The sequence below is a fragment of the Microtus pennsylvanicus genome, chromosome 5 (assembly GCF_037038515.1).
Source record: "Microtus pennsylvanicus isolate mMicPen1 chromosome 5, mMicPen1.hap1, whole genome shotgun sequence".
Classification (NCBI taxonomy): Eukaryota; Metazoa; Chordata; class Mammalia; order Rodentia; family Cricetidae; genus Microtus; species Microtus pennsylvanicus.
The window spans coordinates 95278857-95291668 of NC_134583.1; the positions used below are offsets into that span (position 1 = coordinate 95278857).

The following is a 12812-nucleotide window of genomic DNA, read 5'->3' on the forward strand; positions in this document are numbered from 1 at the left end:
TGTATCAAGTATCCTTAAAGCAGCCACTCTCTAGGTAGCCTCCTATTACAAAAGAAGGAGCCGAAATGCATTTGCATACCATGACCATCTGCTAGGGTGGAGTGAATCTACCAGTATGGGCCAAGTAACCACATTCTGAGTCAGGATGTATAGTGCTGGTTATTGTCATCAATTCTGACCAACATCCAAACATGGACCATCAGACAAGGTGGAATAGGCTCACATTTTTGGGCCTCTACACCTATTCCGGTTTTCAATGGGCAACTGTTTTGAGTTCAAAAAAGTCTGACTCAGTATGCACATATTTATTAGAATTTATGACCACCTTGAATATACATGCACAAATACAGACAATGTTCCCGCACATGTCTCATCTCAAGACAACAAAACAGTTTTTTTTGCTTATTATAATATAAAACAGTCACATTGGTCAGTCTTACAGACCAGACAGTGGTGACACACACCTTTAATTCAAGTAACCATACTAGTTTGCCATAGAAACCAGACAGTTCATGTCTTTCATTCCAGTGTTGTATGCCTTTAATCTCAGCCCTAGAGAGGAATATAATATTGAAGGAGACAACTGACAGACACAGTCTCATTCTGAGATTTCTGGTGGCAGGACTGCCATTTTGGACTGAGGTACAGGTAAGAGTAGTTGGCTGTTTTGCTTTTCTGACCTACAGGTTGAACCACAATTTCTGTTTCTGGGTTTTTACTAATCATGTTACAAGTATGGATTGTAGTTCCAAGGACACAGGAATTCTAAATGTGACTGATCTCAATGGTCTGTAAAGAAAAAGCGACATAGTATTTATAAAATATTGTAAGAAGTTTCTATTGTATAGGAATGTAAAATAATGACTAATATGCTTTATAATTCATAAATTCCGTAATTATCATATTTTAATTTATTACATAAAGATCATTTATTCATGCCCCATCTATCAATATACATCTCAATAAGCATTATTTTTTATTAGTTAAGAGTGATTTGTAGATATTAGCATTAGTTGCAGGCATCACCATTCCCCAGTGAATTGTCTTATACCCATGTGTATGTTGCTAGCACTAATTGGAGTCTGGAATTAATCATAATAATGATTATTAAAATGAGGGACAAAGTCATGAGGAAGAGAGATTTATTGCAGTTCTTAGGGGCAGAAAAATAATTTAGTGAGGCATAAATAAGATCAGAATACGTAGTGAACATCCCCAAAATTATCAAAAATTAAATAGAGAGTAATTGAAAAATATTACTTTTACGAAGCAAGTTGCAGACCCTCTACCACCCTGTTCCTCAAAATCATGTAATAAATTGAGATTCAAAATTTGGACTGTATTTTATTTATTTGTTTGTTTTTATTTGTTTATTTATTTATTGTTTGAACCAGAGTCTTGTGTAGCCTGCCTGGTCTAGAGTTTTCTATAAAATTACAACTTGAACCACCATACTGGCTATAGTTTTGTGGTACTAGGGACTAAGCACAGGCCTATATAGATTCTAGGTAGTTACTCTCCTACTGAATTTAACTGTAGCTTGAAACCTAGGTGGTATTTTCTAAAGACATTCATTTATTAACTTATGATTCAAGCTTCTGTGTAAATGTGCACTTGTGTGTAGCTGCACTTATCTGTTCTTGGGTAGAAGTTAGAATAGAACAGAACATCAGTCACTCCTACCATGCTTTGCTTATTCCTTTGAGTAAAGATCTGGCACTGGACCTGGTGCTTGGGCTTTCTGGGCAGAGTTTGGGTGTCAATCAATGCCAGGGAGTTTCTTGTTGCACTGACCTCAAAGCTGGAGTTACAAGTGTTTGTGAGACATTTAGGATATTGTGTGAGTGTTGTGATAGTAACTCTCATTGGTATGATTGCATAGCAAAAGATATTAACCAACAACCCATCTTTTTAAGCCCTGACATTTATTTCTAGTAATGACATTATGGTAGTTTAATGGTCTGACTAATGAAGCTGACTCTTCAAAATGTAGTTTTTCCAGGGTTCCTTCTATAATTATATAAACAAGACCCAAAGTATCGCAGTGCTTGGAAGAAATATGCCCTGTTACTTCTCTCCATATATTCCTAATCAGTTCTCTTCTATTGCATGTTTTGGAATCAACTTGGTGAAGGTACAACTCTCACATCTTTATAATGGAATCTCCAGTATCTATACTGCAGACATTTACCTTGCTTTTAGTGTTTCTTTCTGTGAATTATGCAGATATTGACTGAATTCAATTATGGATGACAAGGATGAGATTCTAGTCTGGCATTGAGCCCACATCATACCCTGCAAAAATTCCAGCCTGTAATGAACACTGCCAAAAAGAATGTTATTGTTAACTACAGACAATTTGCTTTACATATTCACAAGGCACTAGAAACAAACCTATCCCACTTACTCACCCCTATGGAGTGATAATCTTTTTGTACACAGTGTGAACATATCTCTGTTTTATTTCCCCTGCCTAAGGGACCTTCTAATTGGGTTTAGAGCTGAATGGCCAATCACAGGCAGGAAAAGATAGGCAGAACTTCCATATAGAGATAGAAACATTGAAAAATAATCTGAGGCAGGAGATTTGTCAGTCAAACAAAGAAAAAGTCAGATGTATGATATTGAAGAAGGGCAAAAATCTATGTGACAGATGTATATTAATATAACCAGGTTAATTTAAGTTTTAAGAGCTAATTGGGAACAAGCCTGACGGACCAATTGTAAAATAAAGTCTCTATGTCCTTATTTCTGAGCTGGAGGTCCAAAGAACAACTCACAGCACTTGGTGCCCAACATGCAGCACATATATCCAAACATAGTCTGAGAAAGTTGAAGAGTTTCAGAGACAGAGGCATGCACAACTCCTTAACCATTGGAGTCTTTCACCTCCCAGCTAGTACCAGTGGACATGAAGATGGGCTCTTCCCAAAAGGCAAACTATGGCTGCAGCCCAGGACTGATGGGCAAGCCTGCTGGACTAGCATGAGGGCAACAGAGTTATACATAAGCACCACGTGTTGACAGGAGCCCCAGAAAGAGCCTACAGAGGTGACCTGGCCCATTAAGGCTTGGCTCATTTGACAGTGAGTGGCTACAAACCCACAAAAAGACGTATCCAGACTAATAAAACTTCTGAACAGATATGGAATTGTTGTGCAAGGCCTCTTGTTTGTTCCTGACTACTCAGCCCTGAAATAGTCACACAGAAACCATATATATTATTTGCAATACTGTTTGGCCAATAGCTTTAGCATATTCCTGGCTAACTCATATCTTAAATTTACCCATCTCAACTCATCTGTGTATTACCGCAAGGCTGTGGCTTACCGGGTAAAGTTCCAGCATCTGTCTCCAGTTCTGAAGAAAAATAAAATGGCTATATAAATTGCTAGAAAAATATAAATAAATCATTTGAAAATAACAAGGTGAAGTCTTTAAAGAGATAGTAAATTAATATGGTGTGGGATGGCCTTCTGTATGCTGAGAATATGTGTTGCTTTTATTGGTTGATGAGTAAAGCTGCTTTGGTCAATGACAGGGGAAAATGTAGCTAGGCAGGAGAAGCCAAAAATGACAGGAAGAAACAAAACAGAATCAGGAAGATATCAGCAGTCATTGGAGAAGTAATACACCAGAGCATTACTGGTAAGCCATGGGGCATGTGGTAATACACTGATTATTTGAAGTGGGTAAATTCATGTGTGTAGCTATTGAGTAAGGAGCCTGAGCCATTTTGTAATTAATACTAAGCTTTAGATTGGTGTAGATGGAAGTTTCTGTACTGTCCTGCCCCACAGCCATTCAGTACCAAAGTGATACACAGAGGCTTATATTAATTACATGCTGTTTGGCCTATTAGCTCAGATTTATCATTAACTAGTTCTTACAACTTAAATTAACCCATAATTTTGATCTATGCTTATCCATGTGACTTGGTACCTTTATTCAGAGCAGCATCCTCATCTTGCTTCCTCTGTGAATGGCTGGTAACTGCTCTCTGCTTTTCTCCCCATAATTCTCTTAATCTGGTTGCCCCACCTACACTTCCTGCCTGGCTGCTGGCCAATTAGTCAGGCTACTTCTGCTGACTGGAGCCACTGGTAATCTTTGAAGGACCTCGAGAAAATTAAGGATTATTGTCAAATACTCACTGGAGCATTTTGTGAGGCTGGATCATCTCAGCCAGCATACATGAGGCTGTTCTATATGTAGAACTCAGAAGAAACTGTAAGAGTTTGGGACATGGAAGGCAGGAGAGAAACCTCTAAATACAGTAATATAAAAAGAAAAAGCCATGTAAAGATAGAAAGTGCAATCACACAAAGTATCTTTTTCCTATAGAGTGTTTTATTAACTTTAATTTTTAAATGCTAATGAGCAAAAAAGGACAGTTGCTGAGATACATTGATTTGTTTAAAAAAACTGATGAATTAAACCAGTTTATATATTTTAAGAACATCTTAACTACTGAATGGAAGTCAGAATATTTATTATATTGGTGGAGAGGTTATAACATTGTTTCCACAGAAAACAAAAAGTTATGGTTTCCTCAAAATCAATGAAGATCAGATTTGACCGGGGATATCTCCTGAAATCTTGACTGTAGACATGAAGAAAGAAACCAAGAAAAAATATGACAGGACACATATATGCTGAGACTTTCACATGGGAAGAACTCTGAGACTAGGTGACATATAATAAATCTTGTTTGCTGCAGACTCCTTATGATACTTTGGTTTTGCAGTTCAAATGTACTTATAACGGTGGTAGATGCCTTGTATCTACTCAAACAGAAGAGAAAATCATGTTTAACTGACTTTTGCACACTGAACATTACATATTTAGTTAATACAGATAAATAGATTATCTTTAAAAATCTCTGTGTTTCAGAAGAAAAGTACCAGACACTAATGAAGACAAGACAAATGACAAGTGATTCTTCCTCTCAAAATGCCTCTGCTTCTATTTCCTCAAAATTCTCCAATCAGCAAACCTTCAAAGCAGCTAGTAAAGATGGACAAGTCTCACAGACTACTCCAGCCAAGAATTCAGTTAAGCCCTGAATTTTCCCATTATACAGAGATTAGACAATAAATTATAAATCTAGCTATCTCGGGACTTGGCCGTTATCCCAATTTTCTAAAGATCCCCTAAAGATGGCATCACCCTCAGACAACAAGAAATAATTGTTGTGGGTACTCAATTGTTTTAGTCAATAACTTCTGAGGTGACTTTCATGGGCACATTTTTCTCTGGAAACATGACTGGATAAAATGAAGAAGGGTTGCACACTCTCTCTTGGGTGGTAAGAGTTGGACTAAGCCTTACAGATGATACTCATAGCCCTTTGGAGAATGAGGGGACAACAGCAACTGGATCAGTAGCATCTTCCTTGTTCTGTATTTGTAAGCTTGTTTTTCCATTGTACCCCTTAAAAATGTGCTAAATAGAGCTTTGTGTGTTTTCACTTCACTTGGTTGCTTATGGCCTAACACCATATGGTCCCTTGCAACTAGTCTACGTAGCCTGTGGGAGTCATTTGCCTCACACCACTGTCAGCATTTTGGCCCCATTTCCCTCACCAGCTGCTGTTCTGATTGTACTGAACTACCTAACTGCTGTTTGGCTCATGGAAGCCTACCCTAGGACGCTTCCAACATTTCAAAACTTGTTAACAGAGTCCTTCCCAGCACTCATCCTGCCTAACCTTTTTTTTTTTAAATTCTGACTCTGAGTGGTACATGCCTTTAGCCCCAGCACTCAGGAGGCAGAAGCAGGCAGATCTCTATGAGTTTGAGACCATCCTGATCTATGGAGTGAGGTCTAGGATAACCAAATCTATACAGAGAAACCCTATCTTGAAAATAAAAAAAAAGGATATAAACAACAACAACAAAAAATTTCCTGTTCTGGAACTGCAAGAGACATGCAATACCTTTGGGCATTTTTAGCCAAAGTATGCAAGAATGCATCATGGTATAATCACCCACATTGCACTTCTGCCTCCCACATTTAGTTCAGTCTGGTGTATACCCTTCTCATCCAGTGTCTGTGTTCTGCAGCTCTGGTGTCAGAAACCCACCAGCATTCAGGCCTCAGTTCAGTGGGCAGTTCCTTCAGGCTCTAGGAGCACCTTACAGGTATGCTGCTTAGGCACAAACCTACCCTGCTCCCAACTGCCTGCAAGCATCCTGCCTCCAGGGTCATCCTTAGCACCACTAGTTCTGGCCAAGGAGAAACTGTGACCTATTCAAACCATATTTTAAACAGCTCACCAGTCACTGGGCCTGCATGCCAGATATTTCCACCTTTATGCATCACACTTGGTTTTAAATTACCCAGTCCTGTAAATTAATGGCCTGTGTGTACCATTTGTTGCTGGTAGACAAATTATTGTGGGAGACTGCTTATTTGTTTCCTGGCCACCCAGACTCCCAAAATAATCACACAGAAATTTTTACCAATTGCAATACTATTTGGCCAATAGCTTAAGCATCTTTCTAGCTTGCTCTTTTATCTTAAATTAACACATTTCTATTGATCTATATATCAGCACATGACTATGGCTTACCAGCAAGTTTCCGGAGCATCTGTCTCCTGAGGGGGGACTACATGACTTCTCTCTGACTCCCCATACACTCTCGATCTTCTATCTGCTTGGAATTTCTACCTTGCCCTATTCTGCTAATCCACTGGCCAAAACAGCTTTATTCATCAACCAATAAGAGCAACACATAGACAGACAAATGCCCCACACCAAACTTTGAGCTGGTTCCCAGTGCTAGACTGAGTCACACCTCCAAGTACATATATGTTCCTGTGCCCTGAGTCACCTGGCCTCACCCCTTCTCAAATCACAGGTTCTGGACCCACTGCTCTGCATACAGATGCTCATTCTAAACAAATTTGTTTTTTTTAAATAAACATTTCCCAAAGGAGAAGTCTGCTGTGGCCTGGGGCTATAATTCACTTCTTCTCCATCACCCTTCTAACTCTTCCTAGTACCAGGTAGCTCACGAGTACCAGGCTAGGGGTTTGCCTGGGAGAGTCTTTAATTCACAGGATGGTCAACTCTGGGAGCCTGAATGAAATCTGAGTCAGCTTGAGCTGGCCTGCCTTGACACCACACCTATGCCATCTTCTGGCCAAATATCATTATTAAATTATAAAATCTTCACATGAACCAGCCATCTGAACATTGGTTCCACCTGCTAATCAACCAAGGCTATCATACCTATGACAATCTTCTGAGGATTTTAACTGAGGTAAATTACTTGATAACTTTAAATTTTGAACAAGTAAATATTTAAAAGTTTACAGATATAAGCCCTTTCCATGCAAAGGACAGGAAATATTATTATGCAGTAAATTAAAATGCTTCTCACTTTTGATTTCTGATATTGACAGAGTGCTAGAAGAGATAGGAACAGCCTAGCAGGAATATATATATATATATATATATATATATATATATATATATATATATATATATATATATATAATTGTTATTAGTCTGGCAATTCATATCCTTAAAAACTAGTTTGAAATCAATGATAAAAATGAGAAACTGACTAAAATAATACAGACCTTTCAATAAGTTAATGATAAATTGTTGCGGGAGCTCCTCCCACTCCTTCAGCCAATAGCCGCTGAGATACCAGCCCATTGGGGGCGTGGTCTCTATCCCTTTAAAAAAGCGGCCACTTCCCTCTCCTCTCTCTCTTACGACTAGACTCCCTTCCTGATTGTGCAGAGGGCTGTTGTCTGGGACGGTGATCTGTAAGTTTTTTCCCCTTTAAATAAATAATCATTCTATTAATCATAATTCCAAACTGGTGTGGGATTGTTGTGACTTACACCTTCGCCTTCAATAAATTAACTAACAAAACACAGACCGTGGACCATGGTAATGAGAAATTGGCAGAAAGAACAATAACTTTAGAAAGTAATATTCAAGACATATAGATAAGCTCAGGCCATATTATACAGTAATTATACATATTATACAGACATATTTTTACCAATAACTTATCAAATCCAATGACTTTTTAAAGTAAAGGTTTTTAAACCAAAATCCAAGATTTTTTAGTGTTATTGCTTTGTGAATGAGTGACTGTCCATTGCTGTAGATTTTTAACTGTAGCTGATTTCCCTTCTGTTACATATTTGGGAATTAAGTCCCATAGTTAAGTGTTGGGCCAATATTATCTCAGGGTCTGTACCGTGAGGCCTATAAGGCAGAAAAATGCCTGGCTCAAGTTCATGACCTATACTTCGAGGCCTGTAGAACAGAGAAAAGCCGGGCTGGAGTTTGAGTAAGGATGAGACAGCAAAAACTAGGTAGATGCCTCTCCAGCCAGATGGAGAGCTTGGCTGACTCTCATTGATTGGAGGTACCCCCATATCACACCATGTTACTTACATCTTTACATTGTTTAGTGATATTCATTTTAACAGTTCACCGAAAATCCCATACATTCTCTGGGTGCCTATTTAAACAGAGTAATCAATAAAGCCCTCAGAATTCTTTGGTAACAAGGGGATATATTGACAATCACTGAACTACCTTCTTCTGGGAGATGAAATCTATGAGGCAAGACTCTAGGTGACAAAGCAATTTGCTCCTTCTGCCGTTTTGTTTGTATGGTCTACGAAGGCTCAATCCCATAGGAGCAGTCTCCATCACTGTCTTCTCATACCTGTTCACAAGAGTAGTCAGCCACCATATTCTAGGTTCGGTGTTTTACAGGCACACCTGAGGAGACAGACCTACTCTATACCCTTCTCTTTTCACAATTGGAGGTAAGAGAAGTCTTTTTCTATCTTTCAGTTTGCAAACTTTACTATTAGAATAATGATGAATTTATGAATAGATTCTAAGATGTCAGAAATACTTTAGCCCAGGACACAATGTTATTCTGAATTCACTTAACAGTCTAGTTGCTTTGACTAAAATATTAACCACCAATATTTAATATTAATGTAGTAAATATCTATATTTCATAAATTTGAAGTTTAATAGAAATCTTATCCTCTTTGTAAAGTTGATATTGTTAATACCATACTTAAAACAGATACAAAAATTAGAGAAGACATGTATTATCCACCTTCATAGGTTTCATGCATCAAGCCAAGTGTTAGCAATCTGATGTTTCTCTTAGTACAACACCATTAAGTTAATATTAGTTTTACATCTTCAAGCACACAGAGTTATTTATGTGAAATCGTCTTCCCAAAGGATCATCTTGTTATTAGGAGAGTGAGTGTCTAACTGAGGACTTCTAAATATCAAATCCATAACCTCATGTTTTATGTGACATTAATTCGACTCTATCTGTGTGCTGTTCTAGCCTAGATTATCAAATTTGCAAGAATATTCAGACATAACCATCCTCAAATCATTCTTGTTCATTGCTGTTGTGTATTTATGAATGCAAGATGAAAAGGAACATGTTTCAACTATGAACAAATTCGAACTGTGATGTTAAAAGTACTGAAATAAATGATAAAGAATACTGGGGAATAAAGGAATAGTTATAGTGTCTGAAGTGTTTCTGTAGAGGAAATATGCCACTGTTTAGAAGAGACATATTAGACAGAAGTCACAAAGAATCCAGTTACAGTTTATCATATAGCGAATTTCAGAGAATTCTACCTTCTAATACTGAAGCAAGAATTGGACATTCTAATCGTACATTAAGGATGTCCTGATGTACAGAATCTCCTTAAGTTTCAAATACCTGATGAAAATCATACAAATTTCTAATGTCCCTTTCAAGACTAATAATCTATAACCTCTCACACTTCTCATGTGAATATTTAATTAACTACATGATTAAGATGACATAGTTTTCTGGATTTCAATAAAATTCTCATATCACATCCATAAACATTAGGCTAGCCTGTGGATGTTTGCTTATTGCAGACCAAACTACTATATGCTTAAGTAATAAAATGTTTCTCATGGTGCATCTCAAATATAGATTGTAAGCCATTTTTCATAATAATCTTGGAAAAGTATTTTACTATGAAGTAGTCATGAAAGTGGAAACAAAAATTAGTCATATCTAAATGAATGCTTAGCTCTCCAGTGTACAACTATTTTGTGAAACTTTACTCATCATTCCCCTCGGTGTTGTAACAGGCAAAAATATAAATAAAGCAGATAATTGCCCTTGATCTTACTGATGATTATGAGGTTATGTTTTACTGTTTCTCTTCATATAGATTCAAATTGATATTGCAGATCACTACCCCACTTAAATTTGCAATAATTTTTTTACCTACGCATAATTGTTCTTTCAATTTTTCAATTAAGAAATTTAAATTCAGAGAAATTCCAGATTTCCTAGCATGATAGAGATAGTTGGTCTTAATTTCATACTTACACAATACCCTTCATCTTGATAGTGTTGTGAAGTGTCAGAAGTGCTATCATGAGAAAATATTGGAAATATTTTTGAAATTCAGGACAATAAAATGGATCAAATAGAAACCATTTAATGCCCAACAGGAATGTGACATTAGCATGGCTTTCTGTAAATGACTTTTATGCTTAAAAGGAGTATTTGTAAACAATATTTTTTAAGAGACTATATTGGCTAACTGCCAGTATCAAAATTTCATAATTTGAAATAAGATTATAGGAAACCTTTCTTCAGTCTTATTAAATACATGTTGGTTAATGAAAACGTGAAAGGGACACGCCTTATAAGTTCTGCCTATTTATTGAAATTTTGGAGTGAGTTTATATTGTTTTGTTCTGCTTTGCCTTTTGAGGAATATACATTTCCCCTCTGGATTTCACATTCATTATGGAAAATGAAGGGAAATATGGGAAAAGATTCTAGATCGATATTCTGCAATTCTGTGCAAACTCACAGAAAGTTTTCTTAAGTCTTCATTAGTTTTGTTCATGTCTTAATGTTTTAGGGGAATGACCTACTGTAAAATACAAATATCTTCCTTATCTGATAAGCTTAGAGAATTCATAAAAGGAGGCCATGATATTTTGTATCTAGTTGAGTCACTGTCAAATCTAACTTGAAGACTTTGCTCATGACTATTCCTCCCATAACCTGTCTTGCTTCTTTCTTTCCATCTTAATTTTCCATTGTATGATGATTTGTGTGTATAAAATTCACGTGTCACTGATTTAATGTCTCAAAAGACAGTAAAGTATATATACATATATGTGAAATTTATAAAAATATTATATGAGGGAATAATGGATGAAATTCTTCATGTATACTCTTGAATGATTTTTGACTCAAGAAATCCTTGATAATTGATAATGTGTTTACAGAAAGAATTTAATTGTTACTCCATGCCCACTGAAAATAACTTTCTGGATCTCCCCATTTCCTCTGGTGGTTTTGGTTAATAGTTTCTCACTCCCAAACTATTTCCAGGTAGACATTAACATGTAGATTTACATGGGACCAAATTTTGTAAAAATAGACAAATAAAAGGTATAGTCTGTCTCTCACATCTAAATATATTTTTAATTAGTAAAATTAAATCATTATCTGTAAGGTAAATATATCGCTCATCTGACATGTATTATTTTCCATTCTAAAGAAAACACCTGTGGACTCAATGACCTGGGAGAACCACTCAGTATTGATGGAGTTTGTGTTCTTAGCCTATCCTAACTGCCCAGATCTACGTACCCTCTGCTTCATTGGAGTCAGCCTGGCTTATGCATTGATCATCTCCGGAAATGTCCTCATTGTGATATCTATACAGACAGAAGCCCGCCTACATACACCCATGTACTATTTCCTGGGTAGCCTCTCAGGGATAGAACTATGCTACACTGCAGTGGTGGTACCACACATCCTGGCCAACACCCTATATTCAGAGAAGACCATCACTCTGCTGAGCTGTGCCACTCAGATGGTTTTCTTCATTGGACTTGGTAGTGCTGACTGCTTCCTCCTGGCTTCCATGGCCTATGACAGATATGTCGCCATCTGTCACCCCTTACAGTACCCTCTCATCATGACTATAACATTTTGTGTACGCTTGGTTGTGGCTTCTGTGGTCATTGGCTTGTTCCTGTCCTTACAGCTTGTGGTCTTTATCTTCTGTCTTCCATTCTGTCAGGCTAGAGGCATAGAGCACTTCTTTTGTGATGTCCCACCAGTGATGCGTCTTGTGTGTGCCACAAGTCATATCCATGAGCTCTCTGTGCTAGTGGCAGCCACACTAGCCATTGCTGTACCTTTCTTTTTCATTGCTACCACCTATGCCTTGATAGTAACCGCTGTGTTCAAACTCCACTCAGCATCTGGTCGGCGCAGAGCCTTCAACACCTGCTCCTCTCACCTCACTGTGGTGCTGTTGCAGTATGGCTGCTGTGCCTTCATGTACCTGCGCCCCAACTCCAACTACCACCCCAAGCAAGATCAGTTCATCTCCCTGGTATACACACTAGGAACCCCATTCCTCAACCCCCTCATTTACACTCTGAGGAACAGTGAGATGAAAGGAGCCATAGGGAAAATTCTTACCAGAAATTATCTCTCCCAGAAACTGATAAGATAGAAAAATCCAACAAAATGCAATTTAGTCCTATCTAAAGCAAGTCACTGTGTTCTACAAAAGTATTGTCTCAGGCTGATTTTGAAATGATGTTCATGGAAACAATAAACATAAAGCACCTTAATGTTTACCTCCATGTGGTGATATTGTTCTCTATGTGCTTCTTTAAGACTGGGTGATTAGTCTTGTAAGAAAGACATAAACAAGTACATGAGACGATAATAATGCTAACTGGCCAGTATATGACTTTATATAGGAAAAAT

General features: G+C 37.5%; 1 protein-coding gene across 1 annotated transcript; it reads left to right on the forward strand.

The window, feature by feature from the left end:
• The first annotated feature begins 11601 nt into the window (after positions 1-11601).
• On the forward strand, positions 11602-12552 carry LOC142851133 (olfactory receptor 10W1-like). Its single transcript, XM_075975041.1, has one exon. The coding sequence runs from the start codon at positions 11602-11604 to the stop codon at positions 12550-12552; it is 951 nt and encodes a 316-aa protein (XP_075831156.1).
• Positions 12553-12812: the final 260 nt, after the last annotated feature.